The 17819-nt window shown below is 34.9% G+C and overlaps 1 protein-coding gene across 1 annotated transcript in view; it reads left to right on the forward strand.

The window, feature by feature from the left end:
- Tmem131 (Transmembrane protein 131) overlaps positions 1–17819 on the forward strand; it is a 50698-nt gene that overhangs the window by 29741 nt on the left and 3138 nt on the right. Inside the window, exon 21 of the mRNA XM_089711124.1 lies at positions 17561–17669. Within this exon, the coding sequence (XP_089567250.1) occupies positions 17561–17669 (109 nt within the window). The remainder of the gene's footprint in view (positions 1–17560; positions 17670–17819) is intronic.

The following is a 17819-nucleotide window of genomic DNA, read 5'->3' on the forward strand; positions in this document are numbered from 1 at the left end:
ACCGGGAAGTGAATCAAAGTTACTTGCTACATTTCAATTTAGTCATCGAGTACAGACAAAAATGTTCATAAAATAAAAACTACTGGGCCTATCCGAAAAAAAAAATTTATGGGACCAATTCGACACCATCCCGCATCGAACAAAAAAAAAACGAAACCAAGGAGTAATCGGTGTACATACATAAAAAAAATATACCGGCCGAATTGATAACCTCCTTTTTTTGAAGTCGGTTAAAAACTAATCGCACGGAGAGCTTAATTTTCACAAAAAGCTCTAATCGCACGGAAAGCTTAATTTTCACAAAAAGCTCTAATCGCACGGAGAGCTTAATTTTCGCAAAAAGCTCTAATCGCACGGAGAGTTTAATTTTCACTAAAAGCTCTTATCGCACGGAAAGCTAAATTTTCACACAAAGCTCTAATCGAATGGAGAGCTTAATTTTCACAAAAAGCTCTAATCGCACGGAACGCTTAATATTCACAAAAAGCTCTATTCGCACGGAAAGCTTAATTTTCACAAGAAGCTCTAATCACACGGAGAGCTTAATTTTCATAAAAAGCTCTAATCGCACGGAGAGCTAAATTTTCACAAAAAGCTCTAATCGCACGGAGAGCATAATTTCCACAAAAAGCTCTTATCGCACGGAAAGCTAAATTTTCACACAAAGCTCTAATCGAATGGAGAGCTTAATTTTCACAAAAAGCTCTAATCGCACGGAGAGCTTAATTTTCACAAAAAGCTCTAATCGAATGGAGAGCTTAATTTTCACAAAAAGTTCTATTCGCACGGAAAGCTCAATTTTCACAAAAAAGCTCTAATCGCACGGAGAGCTTAATTTTCGCAAAAAGCTCTAATCGCACGGAGAGTTTAATTTTCACTAAAAGCTCTTATCGCACGGAAAGCTAAATTTTCACACAAAGCTCTAATCGAATGGAGAGCTTAATTTTCATAAAAAAGCTCTAATCGCACGGAAAGCTTAATATTCACAAAAAGCTCTATTCGCACGGAAAGCTTAATTTTCACAAGAAGCTCTAATCACACGGAGAGCTTAATTTTCATAAAAAGCTCTAATCGCACGGAGAGCTAAATTTTCACAAAAAGCTCTAATCGCACGGAAAGCTTAATTTTCACAAAAAGCTCTAATCGCACGGAGAGTTTAATTTTCACTAAAAGCTCTTATCGCACGGAAAGCTAAATTTTCACACAAAGCTCTAATCGAATGGAGAGCTTAATTTTCATAAAAAAGCTCTAATCGCACGGAAAGCTTAATATTCACAAAAAGCTCTATTCGCACGGAAAGCTTAATTTTCACAAGAAGCTCTAATCACACGGAGAGCTTAATTTTCATAAAAAGCTCTAATCGCACGGAGAGCTAAATTTTCACAAAAAGCTCTAATCGCACGGAGAGCATAATTTCCACAAAAAGCTCTTATCGCACGGAAAGCTAAATTTTCACACAAAGCTCTAATCGAATGGAGAGCTTAATTTTCACAAAAAGCTCTAATCGCACGGAGAGCTTAATTTTCACAAAAAGCTCTAATCGAATGGAGAGCTTAATTTTCACAAAAAGTTCTATTCGCACGGAAAGCTCAATTTTCACAAAAAAGCTCTAATCGCACGGAGAGCTTAATTTTCACAAAAAACTTTCATCGCACGGAGAGCTTAATTTTCACAAAAAACTCTCATCGCACGGAGAGCTTAATTTTCACAAAAAGCTCTAATCGCATGGAAAGCTTAATTTTCACAAAAAGCTCGATTCGCACGGAAAGCTTAATTTTCACTTAAAAGCTCTAATCGCACGGAGAGCTTAATTTTCACAAAAAGCTCTCATCGCATGGAGAGCTTAATTTTCACAAAAAGCTCTAATCGCAGGGAGAGCTTAATTTTCTCAAAAAGCTCTAATCGCATGGAGAGCTTAATTTTCATAAAAAAACTCTATACGCACGGAAAGAAATTTTCACAAAAAAGCTCTAATCGCATGGAGAGCTTAATTTTCACAAAAAGCTCTATTCGCACGGAAAGCTAAATTTTCACAAAAAAGCTCTAATCGCAGGGAGAGCTTAATTTTCTCAAAAAGCTCTAATCGCATGGAGAGCTTAATTTTCACAAAAAACTATACGCACGGAAATAAATTTTCACAAAAAAGCTCTAATCGCACGTAGAGCTTAATTTTCACAAAAAACACTCATCGCACGGAGAGCTTAATTTTCACAAAAAGCTCTAATCGCACGGAAAGCTTAATTTTCACAAAAAGCTCGATTCGCACGGAAAGCTTAATTTTCACAAAAAAGCTCTAATCGCACGGAGAGCTTAATTTTCACAAAAAGCTCTCATCGCATGGAGAGCTTAATTTTCACAAAAAGCTTTATTCGCACGGAAAGATAAATTCTCACAAAAAAGCTCTAATCGCACGGAGAGCTTAATTTTCACATAAAACTCTCATCGCACGGAGAGCTTAATTTTCACAAAAAGCTCTTATCGCACGGAGAGCTTAATTTTCACAAAAAGCTCTAATCGCACGGAGGCTTAATTTTCACAAAAAGCTCTAATCACACGGAGAGCTTAATTTTCATTAAAAGCTCTAATCGAACGGAAAGCTTAATTTTCACAAAAAGCTCTAATCGCACGGAGAGCTTAATTTTCACAAAAATTTCTAATCGCATGGAGAGCTTAATTTTCATTAAAGGCTCTAATCGCACGGAGAGCTTAATTTTCACAAGAAGCTCTAATAAAGCTCTAATCGCACGGAAAGCTTAATAATAAAAACTAATAAAAATAACTGCGTTAAAAACAACCGACTTCAAAAACGGAAAAGTAAGAAATAAAAAAGGTTTGATATTATTAATTACTACATATTATTTACTAGCGACCCGCCCCGGCTTCGCACGGGTGCAATGCTGATACTAAATACACTACAGAAAAACTGTGTACGTTGTAATAAAAAACATAGCGGCCTGCTCCGGCTTCGCACGGGTATAAAATATACAGCCGGGCGGCCGGCCGGTGCCGCCGCAAACGCTATGTCCCGCAATTTTGAAATCTGTAATATCTTCGAAAATATTCACTCAAATCATACGGGCGATATAGATCTATATTAAATGAACAATGTATTCAAGGTATTTAATTGGTTAATGATTAATGCTGTATTGGTTAAAATCGCTTCGAAAATAAGCCATTATTTGTCGTAAAAAGTAAATGACAAAAATAAGTTGTTGTGGGTTATCCATAAGAGATAGACATATACCACCGCGGACTTTTCTGTAGACCTTTTCAATGTGTATAATATGTACTAAGTACATTATTTTGATAAAACTCGTAGGGTTCAGCCTGCGTTTGCAATGTAAGCGGAAAAAAATGTAATTTTTTACGACATCACATTAGAAACCTCAAAAATAACGGTACTTCTCCACTATTTGATGCATGTTATTATACATATAAACCTTCCTCTTGAATCACTCTATCTATTAAAAAAAATTGCATCAAAATCCGTTGCGTAGTTTCAAAGATTTAAGCGTACAAAGGGACATAGGAACATAGGGATATAGGGACATAGGGACAGAGAAAGCGACTTTGTTTTATACTATGTAGTGATATGTGCTATTTATTAAAAAGGTTTGATGTCGGTGCACGGGCTTAATACTAAGTGCTTAATGTTCGGCACCAACTTCAAACCTATTTAATAAATAGCACATCCATACTAATATTATAAAAGCGAAAGTAACTCTGTCTGTCTGTCTGTTACTCAATCACGCCTTAACTACTGAACCAATTTGCATGAAATTTGGTATAGAGATATTTTGATACCCGAGAAAGGACATAGGCCACTTTTTATTGCGAAATATGTACCACGGGCGAAGCCGGGGCGGACCGCCAGTAATGCATATGTGACAACTGGGAACACTTTAATTGTTGCTAATAATTATATACGATTTACGTGGATTCGAGCGGATAGAATAGCACTCGGGCGCTTCTATGAATGAACTGCGCTTTACGGCCGACTCGGCCGTCGTACGATAATATCGCTGAGGCAGCATGACCCAAATTACGCTATAGCTGAATTCCATTATAATATGTAATGTAACTATAGATTTATAAGTAACTAGCTGTTGCCCGCGACTTCGTCCGCGATTACGTCGTTTTTCGTCATTCGTCGTTTAAAAAAATACGTGACACTTTATTTTTGAATGTTCTTAATTGTCTCTTATAAAATTTAACTAAATTAAAATTGAACACTGATAAGAAAATCTTAAAATTGTTGTTAAAATTGTTTGGACTTGGCAGAAGTCTGAAGTGTCTCTGTATATTTTATTTCTTTTTAAATTCATTAAGTGTATAATTCGTTGTATAAAGTAACTAAATCAATATTTCTTCAAACCATTTAAACTAGACATTGTTTTGCAAGTGAAGTGCTTTGTGTAAAGAACAATAAAATAACAAAGTTAACAGCTGATCGATCAGCTGTATTTACGAAGTACCTTCGATAGTTGTTGTAAAGTGACTACAAAATTGTGCTGTGTTTTCCTGCATATAGAATTTAAGGAATTTATATAAAACTTCAAAATATAAAAATTATTAAATACTAAGTGGAATATCGTGCATAATTGATATTGAAGTAAAATATATTAACTGCCGATTTTAATCATACTGCCATCTAACGATAAGGCAACACACCTAATACAATGACAAATCGATGCGGGGCCTGCGGTAAATTCTGTGGAAACATAGATGGCGTGAAGTGTACAAAATGCAACGTTGTAATGCATAAACAATGTATTAACCTAAGCCCTAATTCCGCTTCAAATGGGAAATATGTATGCAAGGCTTGTAAACATAAATTGAAAAAGCCAAGCGACGATGTTATGACCTCATCGCAAGACTTGCAGGCCCCTGTCACAGATAGTACGCAGGAAGCAGGACCTTCTTCCCCTTTGGGGCAAGATATTAAGCTTTTGAGGGCGGAAATCTCCAAATTCAGATCAGAACTGGCCGGAATATTCTCTGTTATTTCTGAACTTGGCAAACGACTGGATTGTATCGAAGAGCGTGTCAGTAAACTCGAGGAGAATCCAATTGAATTGCAATCCCCTCCAGCAATCAGTTGCGAAATTATTGACACCGTCGATCAGTTGCAAAAGCGACTCAACGATTCGGAGCAACAACTACTTTTAAACGATGTTTGTATATCGGGAGTCCCTGAGACAAACGGCGAGAATCTCACTCATATTGTTATGTCACTCGCAAAAAAACTCAGTTTCGAAATTGATGAACGTGACATTGTGAGTGCGCATCGTATGGGTAAGCAGCAAAGCAGGCAGGAGTCCAGCACGGACGGAGCTGTGAGCCCCGCGCGCCCCCGCACCATCGCCGTTCGGCTCACGCGCCGCCGCGTACGCGACGAGTTCCTGCGCGCGGCGCGCGTGCGGCGCGGCGCCGACACTGCTGGCACGGGCATCGGTGGGGCTGCGCGGCGGTTTTATGTGAATGAACACTTGTCTCAGTATCATAGCAGACTGTTTTACCTCGCCCGCGAGAGGGCTGCCGCTGAGAGCTGGAGATATGTGTGGTCTAAAGAGGGCCGAATATACGTCAGACGCGATCCGAAAGCTATCTCATACCGTGTTCGTTGTGAAGACGATATAAGTAAAATTTTTCGTCGTGGTTAGGTTTGCAAAGAGTCGCTATAACATATAATTGTAATTATTACTTAGCTTTCGTTATAAAACCAGTAATAAAAACATTGTGTTTAGTAAATAGTATTAACGTATCATTTAGTGTTTGCATTTCAAATAAATATTCATTTCATAAGCATATTGTAAATTGTATCTATTTTTACACATTACCTACATATTATTATTCTGTGACATTATGCGGGATTTATAATTGTAATTTAACCACATATGCATATCAAAACAGTAGTATTTCTGGCCTAGACCAACATAAGTATTTGTATAGATTGTTAGTTCGTTGTTGCTTTAAGACTAAAGTGAGAAAATATTATTGTTCGTATCTATATTCTAACAGGTATAAAAAATATAACGGATCTACTATACTTGTACATTGTCTGTTGTGTAGGCATCTGAACAAAATTAAAATATCATTTTCAATCTCGCCAGCCTTACTGTCGAATTATATTAAAATAATTATTCACGCTTGTTTGGCTGTATATTTGTTAATTATTAATACTAGTATCTATATCCAACTAGTAAATAAATTACTATTATATTATTGTATTTCAATTTTAAGCTTATTTAGTGTTTGTGTATTGTATCTTTTAGACTTATTTAGTTTTAAAAAAAGTTTCTGGATGTACATTTGTTTTAAAAAAATATTGTGTGGCGACATGTCTTGTAAATTTTACAAAATTATTTTGTGTAATAATGTTTGCCAATTTAGTATCAAGAACCGAGTTCGTGTAAAACTTAGTAATTGTTTTTATGAATATGTGCATTTTATTAAAAATTATAGAATGATGGTGACGAATAGTAATACTAAAATATATATTTTATTTCTACTAAATATCAATAATTGTTTCATACTCCTCGAGGTTTCACATTATTTTAAAATAATCTCCTCACTTATTAACATAAACCTTTCCCACACAGATATCTGTATAATATGTATTATAGGTACCTATGTTATATGTGCGAATATCTGTCTATCGTATAGTTTATTTATTATATTTTTGCGTATGTGTTTATGTCTATATATAATTTATATCTTGCCTTCAACATTAAAAATAAATTAAAGGTTGGTTTTATCAATCCTTGCTCTCTAGGAACCCGACATGATGAATTTGTCGTCGCACTAAACCGACTTCGGGTGGACGTACTGGCGATCAACGAGACCTGGCTTCGTGAGGGCGAAGACGGTCGCGCGCCACAAGTCCCCGGCTATAAGCTGCGGCACATACCGCGCTCGAGATCCATTCGCAGTCGCGGGGGCGGTGTTGGGTTCTATGTGAGGGAGGGTATGGTGGTAAAAACGTTGCAGCATCCTGTATCCACGCAAGTCGAGCAGATGTGGATAAAAACCACAGTCCAGGGTAAAGCAATAATTATAGGCACAGCGTATAGACCACCTTGGCTTGACGTCCAGCTTTTCTTGGATACTATTATGGAATCCCTGGGCTCCTTCGCCTGGTCCGATAACATAATAATCTTGGGCGATTTCAACATAAATCTTTTAAACAGGCAACATGCTTCTTTTACCAAATTAAATAGTTTTTTGAACCTGATGAATCTCAACCAGCTTGTATCCGAGCCAACCCATTTCACGGATAGTAGTGAGACATTACTAGATCTAATCTGCACCAACATCCGCGCATCACATGTGTCCGTTAACCATGTCAGTGCCCTGAGCAACCATGCTTTCGTATCATGTACATTAGATGTACCTAAAGATAAATATACTCCAAAATGGATAACGTACAGGTCACTCAAGGACATTGACATGGAAAGTTTTGAAGCTACTTTGGAAGAAGTGCGATGGCAAACAATTTTGGAATTGGATGATGTCGGCGAGATGGTGAACATTCTAACTGCATATATTCAAATTATTTTTCATCATTACGCTCCTCAGAAAGTGAAGTACTTGAAACGAAAGGTCTATCCTTGGGTGACGTATAACATCAAAATGATGATGAAATCGCGAGATGAAGCACAGGTCGTAGCCCGGAGAAGTAAGGACACAAAAAATAAAGAATATTACAGGGAATTGAAAAAACTCGTAAGTGGTGCCCTGCATAGAGAGAAACAATCCTACTTTGATACTTATGTTAATAATAACATCAACAATCCTCCAAAACTCTGGAAACATATTAAGGAACAAGTTGTCATTAAGCCCAAACAGGATAACAAACTACCACCACATTTCAATGATCCCAATCAACTTAATGACGATTTTCTTAATGTTCCTGGAAACAGTCAAACTGCCCTCTCAAGCCTTACTTACTATGAATTTCATCGATACAGCGACGCTACGTCCAGTTTTAAATTTAAATCTGTAACAGAAAATACTGTTCTTAAGGCTTTAAAAACCTTAAAATCACAAGCAGTAGGAGTAGACGACATATCGCTTGATATGATAAAACTCACGATTTCCAAAACTCTGCCAGCTATAACGCACATTATAAACACGTCGTTTAGGACAAACAAATTTCCTGAACTTTGGCAAAAAGCGCTTGTGCAGCCAATACCAAAAAAAGAAAATCCAGTTACGTCAAAGGATCTCAGGCCAATCAGTATTCTCCCATGCCTGTCAAAAGTTATCGAGAGGATAGTACACGACCAACTCTATCAGTACTTGGAGCAGAACGGAATATTACCAGACCTACAATCCGGTTTTAGGAAAGGTCGTGGTACTGTCTCTGCTTTGACTGAAGTTGTCGACAACATTTTGACAGCGCAAGATTCGGGCATGAGCACGGTTATCGTCTTTCTTGATTACACCAGAGCCTTTGACACGATTAACATTCCTTTACTTCTTTCTAAGATGTCGTTTTATGGGTTTGGCAAGGAAACGGTTAGCTGGTTCAATAGCTATCTCAGCAATCGCACTCAGACGGTAGCAGTTCGCAAGGAGGATGGATCGGTCGTATATTCTAATCAAGGACACGTTACCAGAGGAGTCCCACAGGGCTCTATCTTGGGTCCACTTCTCTTTATATTATATACTGCCGATATCACCAAGGAGATAATATATAGCCGATACCATCTTTACGCGGATGATATACAGTTGTATATCTCATTCCATCCGTCTCAAACTCCTGATGCCATTGCTGAACTAAACTCAGACCTGGTGCGTATATCGAAATGGTCGGAGAAAAATTCACTTGTTCTTAATCCAGCAAAGACCAAATTCATGGTTTTGGGAACACCGAGGTCGGTCGGAAAAGTCATTGAATTCAATCCGATATTAAACATTGATGGTCAAGCTGTAGAGCGGGTCGTCGAAGCTCGAAATCTCGGGATCGTTTTCGATGAGCATCTCAGGTTTGAAAAACACTTCCAAGCTACTATATCGAATTGCTTCTACAGGTTAAAGCTACTTTATCGCATCAGGAACTACATTACCACACCCTTACGTATAAGGCTCTGTGAGGCACTAATTCTCTCGAAATTTAATTTCGGAGATACCATGTACGGTGCAATGTTGCTTGCAAGGACCAGGAATGCAATACAGCGGGTTCAGAACGCGTGTGCTCGGTTCTGTTGGGACATACCTGCAAGAGATCATGTTACACCATATCTAATCGAAGCAAGAATGCTCAACATGGAACGACGCAGGCGCCTTCACTTTGCTGTGATGCTTTTTGAGGTGGTGACGTCTCAAATACCTAAATACCTGCATAGTAAGCTTAGATGGGTTGGTGAGAGAAATGGCTCGCACTTCACAAGAGCATCCACATTCATGTTGGTTATGCCAAGATACCACACAACCGCTTTTAGAGGCAGTTTTGTATACAACGCAACTAAGTGTTGGAATAACCTTCCGCCGCCGCTACGTGAGTCGATTTCCAAACACTCTTTTAAGTATAAGTATAAAACACACCTCATTAGCGATTTCGTCGGGAAGCCTTAGTTGCGTTGTATATAATATGCATTCAATATATATATGTAATATAATTTATCATTATTTATTTATGTAATATAGGTATTGATGTTTATTTCATTAATTTGTAGATTTTAATATTATATAAATAGTAAAAACACTTACTTATTAATTTAAATTTTTCTAGTTTGTTTTATTGTATTTTATGTTATTTAACTATATTTTATTATTCGGGACACTTTAGACTTACGCGTCTGTTGTCTGGTTGGGCCCTGAAAACCAGCGCTATGCCGACCGTGGTGCGGCGTAGCATATGCTGAGTGGCCTTACCCTTTAGGTCTCCAGTCGCCACACAAATATTTATAATAGCTTTTTAGCTCTTAATTTTTTCTTTTTTTTTTTTATCCCTGTTTATTTTCTATAGTCTTTAAGAGTGCTCTTGTTATTGTTTTTTTATGTGGTGGTGGTACTTTGGAGATCCTAATAAATGTATTTTATTCTTATTCTTATTCTTAAAATCGGAGGAAATCGAAAATCTGAGGAAAACATGAATGAATGTGATTTAAATTCTACATTACTTAGTATTTCAAATAATAATCTAAATTAAATGTAGATTAACAGTGTGAGCGCACCGTTATAGAATATATTGTACCTAAGTATTAAATTACGTTAGTTTACATAGTAACAAAACAAAAACACGATGACTTTCTTTCGCGCTCGGTACCACAAACTAAGCATGTTAATGGTACGTGGCCCGCGTCACTTGACCCCCCGCAAGTTCCCCTCCGTTGCTATGCGAAAATACATTCGTCGCCCTGCTGTAGAAAAAATTGTAATACTGTGGCCTGGGCGTTATAACACGCCCAGGAAGTTCCTGAGTGCCGATAGACGTCCGTCTATCGGCATTTATAACAATTTTATATTAATATCACCATTCACCATCTTGAGGAAAAGCTTCTAATGTCGATTTAAAACTACATACATACGAATTAACCTGATGAAACATGTTCTAAAATTGTCCTTACTCCACTTTATAGCATTACAAAAATAACATACTACGTTAATATCGCCTATACAGAAGATGATCTGTAATCAATTGTGAGGTTATAAGCAAACCCACTTTTATATTTGTCGGACCCCACCACCGAATTCGTAGATTGATCTTCTATGTTTACCTCTAATCTAAGTCATTAAGGCTGCAGTCTAGCAAAATTGCGTTTTCAACAAGTTATTTGACAATTTTTTCCCGGCTAATGAAATGATAAACTGAATTTTTTTTTCTTGTTTATCAATTAGTGTTATATACGCAATGCGCGTGAATTTTTTCACATTTATAAAGTTACTTTATGTTACCTTAATCAGGCCTTCAAGATAAGTCTCTTTCCCCCAAAATCATTTCGAGCTAAGTTTGTGCACTCACTACGTTGCAACCGATTACAATTTACATAATCTGATCAGCGCATTATTATCCTTATATAGTCGTTATTAAAAACTGCTGAATACAATTGCCGAAAAACTTATGATTTTCTTAATTAGAGCGTTATAAATTCATTAAATTTCCCATTTTTTGCCTTACAAAATCGATTGATCGATTGAAATACTGCTAAAAGTTATTTTTTCCATTAATTTATTCGAGTTGGTTGAAGACCAATGAGTATTAATCCTTTAAAAAAAAATTTTTTTGAATTTTGATAATTCTTTAAATATTAAAAAAATATTTAAAATAATAAGGAAAAATCCTAGCGAATTTCTTTAGTCGCGCTCCTTGGGCCGGAGCGTTCTGACGTGTGCTCTACGCTCGATTTTCCTTCATACCGAAGTGAAAGTTGCTCTACTTCATTAAATTTAATATTTTTGTTAATTGATTATTTTTATCTTAGTTTTGTGCAAATATTCGTATTTTTAAACATTTGATTTCGATATGGAAAATAAACGAAAAAAATACGCGTGTAACTACTAGAAAAAAAATTATCTTCGAACATAAAGTTAATGAAACCAAATAGATTGCAAAGGTGATTGGCAACAATTTCTTTATTTTACGGGGTGTCAGTAAAGGGATGTATATTTCTTTAAAACTAAAGTAAGCTCATAAATTTTCTTATAATATAATTTTTTTGAAGTTCCAAAAATGTTTATTTTTCGTTTGAGAAATACGAAATATAATATAAACTTGTATTGAGAACTTGAACTTCCCAAGTTCATCCGGGGAAATCCCCATACGGGGAAAATGATTTGTTTACTCCAAAATTGATCCGAGGTGTTTTAATTTTTTCTTCTAGTCATTTTCAACGTAGCGGCATGTTGTTTGATTATTAATTTTGTAACTTAAATACAGGATGTTGGTTTTATATTCTGATCTTACAGACGCGCTGACAAATTTAGTCCACCATTTCTAGTTTAGTCTAACTACAAAACTACCAAAAAACTCTAAGTACCAATATTAAAACGAATGGATTATCATCACATCATCAAAATTCAGTGGGGTTGAGAACTAAACAAACAGAAGTAACAGAGACGCGAAGAATAAAAAAAGAGGACGAAAACGATAATTCGTTGATGCTTTCCCTTTTCGACGTATTGTTAGGGTACATCACCAATCTGCAAAAAACAAAACTGATGATTCCCAATTGCTGATTAAAAATGAAAAACAAATAATCGACAACAGTGGTGAAAATTTGCTGATCACAATGAAACATCCTTCAGTGGTAGCAGATTTACTCATTTAAAATGTATCGGTGAACAGCGTAAAGGAGAGGAGGACAGGAAAACATTATGAATGTGGATGGTGGATTGTATACAGGGTGTAATCGATAAGTATGTGCAGGCGATTATGACGTTATTATTGTAGGTATCAAAAAACTTAAAACTGATATCGAAATTACTTTACCTAATGAGCAAAATGACAATAATAACTTTTTAAAAGTATAACGAGAAATATCTAAAAAATTTACTTTATACACTCCCATATCAAAAAGGGAAAATGGGACTAGTAGAAGTTAAATGTCTAATTCCGGTAAAAGACATGAATGCGGAAGATGCGGTTAAAAAAAAATTTAATATTTGAAATACAATGCAAAAAATAACACTTTTGTCATAGATAAGAATCATGACTATTTTTTCTAAATTCAGGGACAACTAAACGTTGCAGAAGCAGAAGTCTGCTTATTTGCTGTTTGGACTGGAGTGAATAATTCGTTAAAAATAGAATATATAAAAAAGTATGTAACGTTTAGGCAAAATAAAATGATGGACCATTATCAAGATTTTACATAAATTGCCTACTGTCAGAATTGATTGATTCGAGACTTCAGCATTCGATGCCCATCAAGGACCCATCCTATATCATTCAAGCGATTGAAAAAAAAGAGATAAATCCAGTGCAACCGATAAAGCATCAGAATGCTAGCAAAAGATTTATTAGGTTTATCAATATAAATCTATATATTACACATAATATAATAAATCTGTAGAAGACGCGAAGACTGACATCCGCGCGGACGGAGTCGCGGGCGGAAGCTAGTCAGAAATAAATATCTTTTGTTTTCATTTGCGTATTTATTTTATAATTTTTTAACACAAACATTACATTTTTTTATTATATACAAAATTTGTTTATCCGTTTTATTAGTTAAACTGAACAACTTTCACTAAGAAACTTAGGTCGAAAAAAATGTATAGAGTTATGCATTTTGTATGGAAAGCTTATTTTTTTTATATTTCGTCCAAATTTCTTTGTAAAAGTTGATCAGTTATATAAACATGAAGTTGAAGATATCAATATAAAGTATTCGCAAATTTTGTGTACTGATAAAAAAAAATCACCCGGTGTAATTTTCACGAAAATTGTTTCAAATTGTCATTTTTGGTACTTATTACGAATATTAAATTATACGAATGATTTAATTTTTAAAAATTAAGTGGAGCAACTTTCCCTTAGTACATTTGTATTATTTACATATAGGATGACAGGATGCATTTGTTTGCACTACTAGACCAAGCCCTTAAGACTATGTCGAAATCTGTCTGCAGTAAGAGGGGCCTCTCGCTATTCGTCCGTTTCCAGAGACCGAATAGTTTCAATTCTTAATCTTTCATTAAACAAACTTATTAATCGTTTTTGTCTCAATTAATTGTAATATTCGCGTCCTTACTCTAGTCATTGCTTATGCTCATGTTCATCTTCAAGAGATCGAATAATATTATGGTGCACCCTATCATTTGTCAAACGGTCTTCATATTGAATAAAAGTTTCAGATTCTCGAGATAAAATATGACGACCGTGATCAGCTGTGAGACATTATACCCTCTCAGTGAAGGTTTCGGTCTCACGGGATGCCGTTCGCGGTCAGCTGTGAGCCGCAATTCTCGTTGTGAAGCGGTTTCAGGTTCTCGGCATAACACATGTTGTTTTCGGCCTATAGTAAGCCTCTTACCTCTAACGATTCTTGAGAACTCTTATTTCTCATTTTCTTAGCTTTGCTCGATTTTCGAGATAAAGATTTTTTAGGTGGCACTGATGCATGAAAATAAAAATTGAGTTGAAACGGACTGAGAGTGTTATAGACAAATATATTCAGAAAGCTTCGAACTCCTAAGCTATCGGAAGTTACACGTGTTATTGTGAGTCAACCATAAAAGATATACATTTATGATGTCGGGAGATAATCTTTATATATATAAAATTCTCGTGTCACAATGTTAGTCTGCATACTCCTCCGAAACGGGTGGACCGATTCTCATGAAATTTTCTGTGCATATCGGGTAAGTCTGAGAATCGGCCAACATCTATTTTTCATATGTACCACGGGCGAAGCCGGGGCGGACCGCTAGTTTTTATATAATAAGGAGAACATTTCTTTCATACAATATGATTTCTGTGTAGCTTTAACTCTACTTTTACTGCTCTGCTCAGGAATATGTAAAATAATTGTACCAAGTTTCGTTTAAATCCGTCGAGTAGTTTTTGTTTCTATAACGGTTATACGGACAGACAGACGGACAAAAATTTTACTGTTTGCTTCGTTGGCATCAGTGTCGATCCCTAATCACCCCGTGATAGTTATTTAGGAAATATATTTCATGTACAGATTTAATATAAGTATACATAATATACATATTTAGATTCCAATTTCCATGTAACGTTAAATTCGACTATACAATAACTAACAGACAACGCAGGTTACTCTCGTTTCCGTAAGTTGAGGCGGCTACATATTCGGTCCTCATAACATCACTTTTAGTGAACGAAACGACAGCGCGGTTTAATTCGATGCCAATACCATCAGAAAAAAGGAAATATTTTTAATTGTGAAAAAATATTATGATTTACACTATTAACACTATTTTAATATAAAATATATGGCTGTGAGTGTGTAAAAATAAATCCAGCTAGTTTCACATCACACTTATGTTTATAATTAGCTATACGACATGAAAATATACATATTAATTACCAAGCAATAATCATACAGGTAAATACTGAACAAAAGTATTAACAGTCAAAGTTTATTTTTACTAACATTAATTAACAACATGTAAATGATGAAGAAATAATAATTATCAACGAACTAACCTTTTCTATAATACTTAACACAGCACATTTTTTAAATTATCTTGCTCAACTCTGCTCAAAAATTTGAGGGTTTTGTTGGAACTTTAATGTGTCAAAACTATGATATATCTAAACTACGATACAACTTGCATGCGGAAATGCTCATTACAATCTGTGAATTTAAAGAATAACTAACAACATACTATTCAATTTTATTGAGCTGATGAATATCTTTTGCCTGGAAAATCACCGCTGCCTAATAAATATACTGTGTTTTCTTATAAAATCGTAACATAATTTCTTTTATCTACTAAATTTTAATAAATAAGTTCTCTTTGTTATTTTCATCCAAAAATGAGCTTGAGCTTATATTAGGCAAAAGTATGTACATTAAAATTTCAGGACCGCACCTTAAATGGGGCGCTTGGAAAATATGCCTACGGGTTATTAATAGAGAAATGATACACAACAAAGTTATGTTGGTTCCATTTTATTTATAAAATATAATGAAAATGGGCAAATATAAAACACATTATGTAAAATGATTAAAAATAAATAAATGAAGCAACTACGATTCAAAGAAAACATCTTTTTCAGTGTGAAAATGCTCTATGCAATCCTGGATGATGAGTATATCATGTACTCTCATCCCAGTACGGTCGATAGCCATAACGATAAATATTATAATCAGATAACAGCAAAGTCAGAATAAAAATCATAACTAAAAATCATAACAGTTGTGAGTGCAAAATTTATGTTTCATTTGGCAATAACATTTTTTTCGGTACTAAAACGTAGTACTTTGATATGTGGTTGGCTGCCCCTTCTCTCCTTCCTAAAAATATCCTCCAAAATTACCCGAGATACTTCCAATGATTGAACCATACGTTGGACATTAACTTCAGTCAAAAATTGACGAAGCGGATGATTACTAATTTCCACTTAATCTTCGCTGCCACTATCTTCATCATCAAATATATCAATTTTCAAGTGGTGTTGTAAAATTGTCAGCAGAAATCGTCTTCCAAAGGCGATATAATTTTATGAACATTGAATCTGTAAATAAAAAATCAAAAGTTAACTGTAAATCTATAAAAAAAGCTACTTACAAATAAAATTTTATCAACAAACTACTGTTCCCAACGCACCTCAAAATCTTGTAAAAGTCAAAAAGAATTCATCATTTTATTATTTCATTCTAAAAGTGTAATATAAAACCTTTATAAAACCAATAAAAATGGTGTGTGGTTTTATGAAACCACGGTAAAAGTGAAACTTAGGCACAAAATTATCGTATTTGTACGATAATTATCGTACGGTTCGACCGTCACGCGACATGCGCTACACAGACCAAAAAGTTTGAGACGATGTAATAAAAGTTTCACTTTAAAAAACATGAATTGCTATCATTATAAATAATAAATACCTATAAAAGTAACAACTTACCTTTTGTGGGAACGCATAGTGAAAATTCACAAAACACAAAGATTGAATTTGATATTTTTGGTTTTATGACATTCAAATGCTTTATAAATATAAATTTATAAATAATAAATTTATAAAGAATAGAAACATTCGATCACGAAATTATGTGGGTTCGAGTCCCGCCTCGTGATCGAATTTTTTCTATTCTTTATAAATTTATAGAAGATTTTAAAAATGTAACCAATGAACACAATCAATATTAGATTAATTGTAATATTGCTCTGAGATTGTAATGGTGTCTAGTTTGACTTAAACATGTAAATTGATTTGATTTTTACGAAATCTCATAGATGGCGCTGTTTCAGATTTGTCTTTATATACTACTAAATTCATTAAACTGTTTCTCTGCCCAAATTACGTAAATGACATAGTTTTTATTTTGTAAAGCTAGATAATAGCATGGCTTACTCGAAACCAACATTTAAACATGAGTCTTTAGATTGTACGCTGTCGTAGTACACGGAATATGTAAGAAAAATAAAGGCTCACAGCTCCTCCCCCGAAGGTGATATCATGATAATATGTTTAAACTATCCTCACCCGACCTCTTAGGAATATTCATGCAAAATTTGAAGTAAATCTATGCAGTACTTTTCGAGATTAGCTCGGTCAAACATACAGACAAACAGACAAACAGACAAACAGACAAAAATTCTAAAAACTATATTTTTGGCTTCTATATCGATTATAGATCATGGATTATGTATTCTTTTAAAAAAATATTCAATGTACAGTTTTGACTTTCCTACGATTTTATTATATGTATAGATAAATCGTTAAAATAATATTATGTTTGTTCGATACTCGAACAATAGTTATAAAACTTTAATTGACTGTTCGTCTAAAATAGCAGGTTTGGTCCTTCGAGCTGGATATAACGAAAAATATGTTATTTTTCGACGAATTCTATTTATTATTTTATAATTTCTACATTTGCATATTTTTATGAGACATTAATACTCATTGTATTTACAGAAATAACTTGACGGTGGTGGAGGGTGTGCAACTGTTCGGTGTAGGTGCATTCCCGAGTTTCGACATAGGCGGCAGGAGACCTGGACCGTCGTCTATTTTCCATTTTGAGGTTTGTATCATTTGGCATTGATGTTGCTAATTGGTATATTTATCAAATATGTAATATGATATTACGATAAATTAATTCAATTTGAATAAATTCCAATGCATTTTGTAATGAATATTTTCCATCAAGTTGTGTCGTAATGAAGTTACTGTT

Source organism: Colias philodice, chromosome 26, assembly GCF_061535455.1.
Source record: "Colias philodice isolate Cphi_HAF_F1 chromosome 26, ilColPhil1 Martin Lab GWU primary, whole genome shotgun sequence".
In the NCBI taxonomy this organism is placed as follows: Eukaryota; Metazoa; Arthropoda; class Insecta; order Lepidoptera; family Pieridae; genus Colias; species Colias philodice.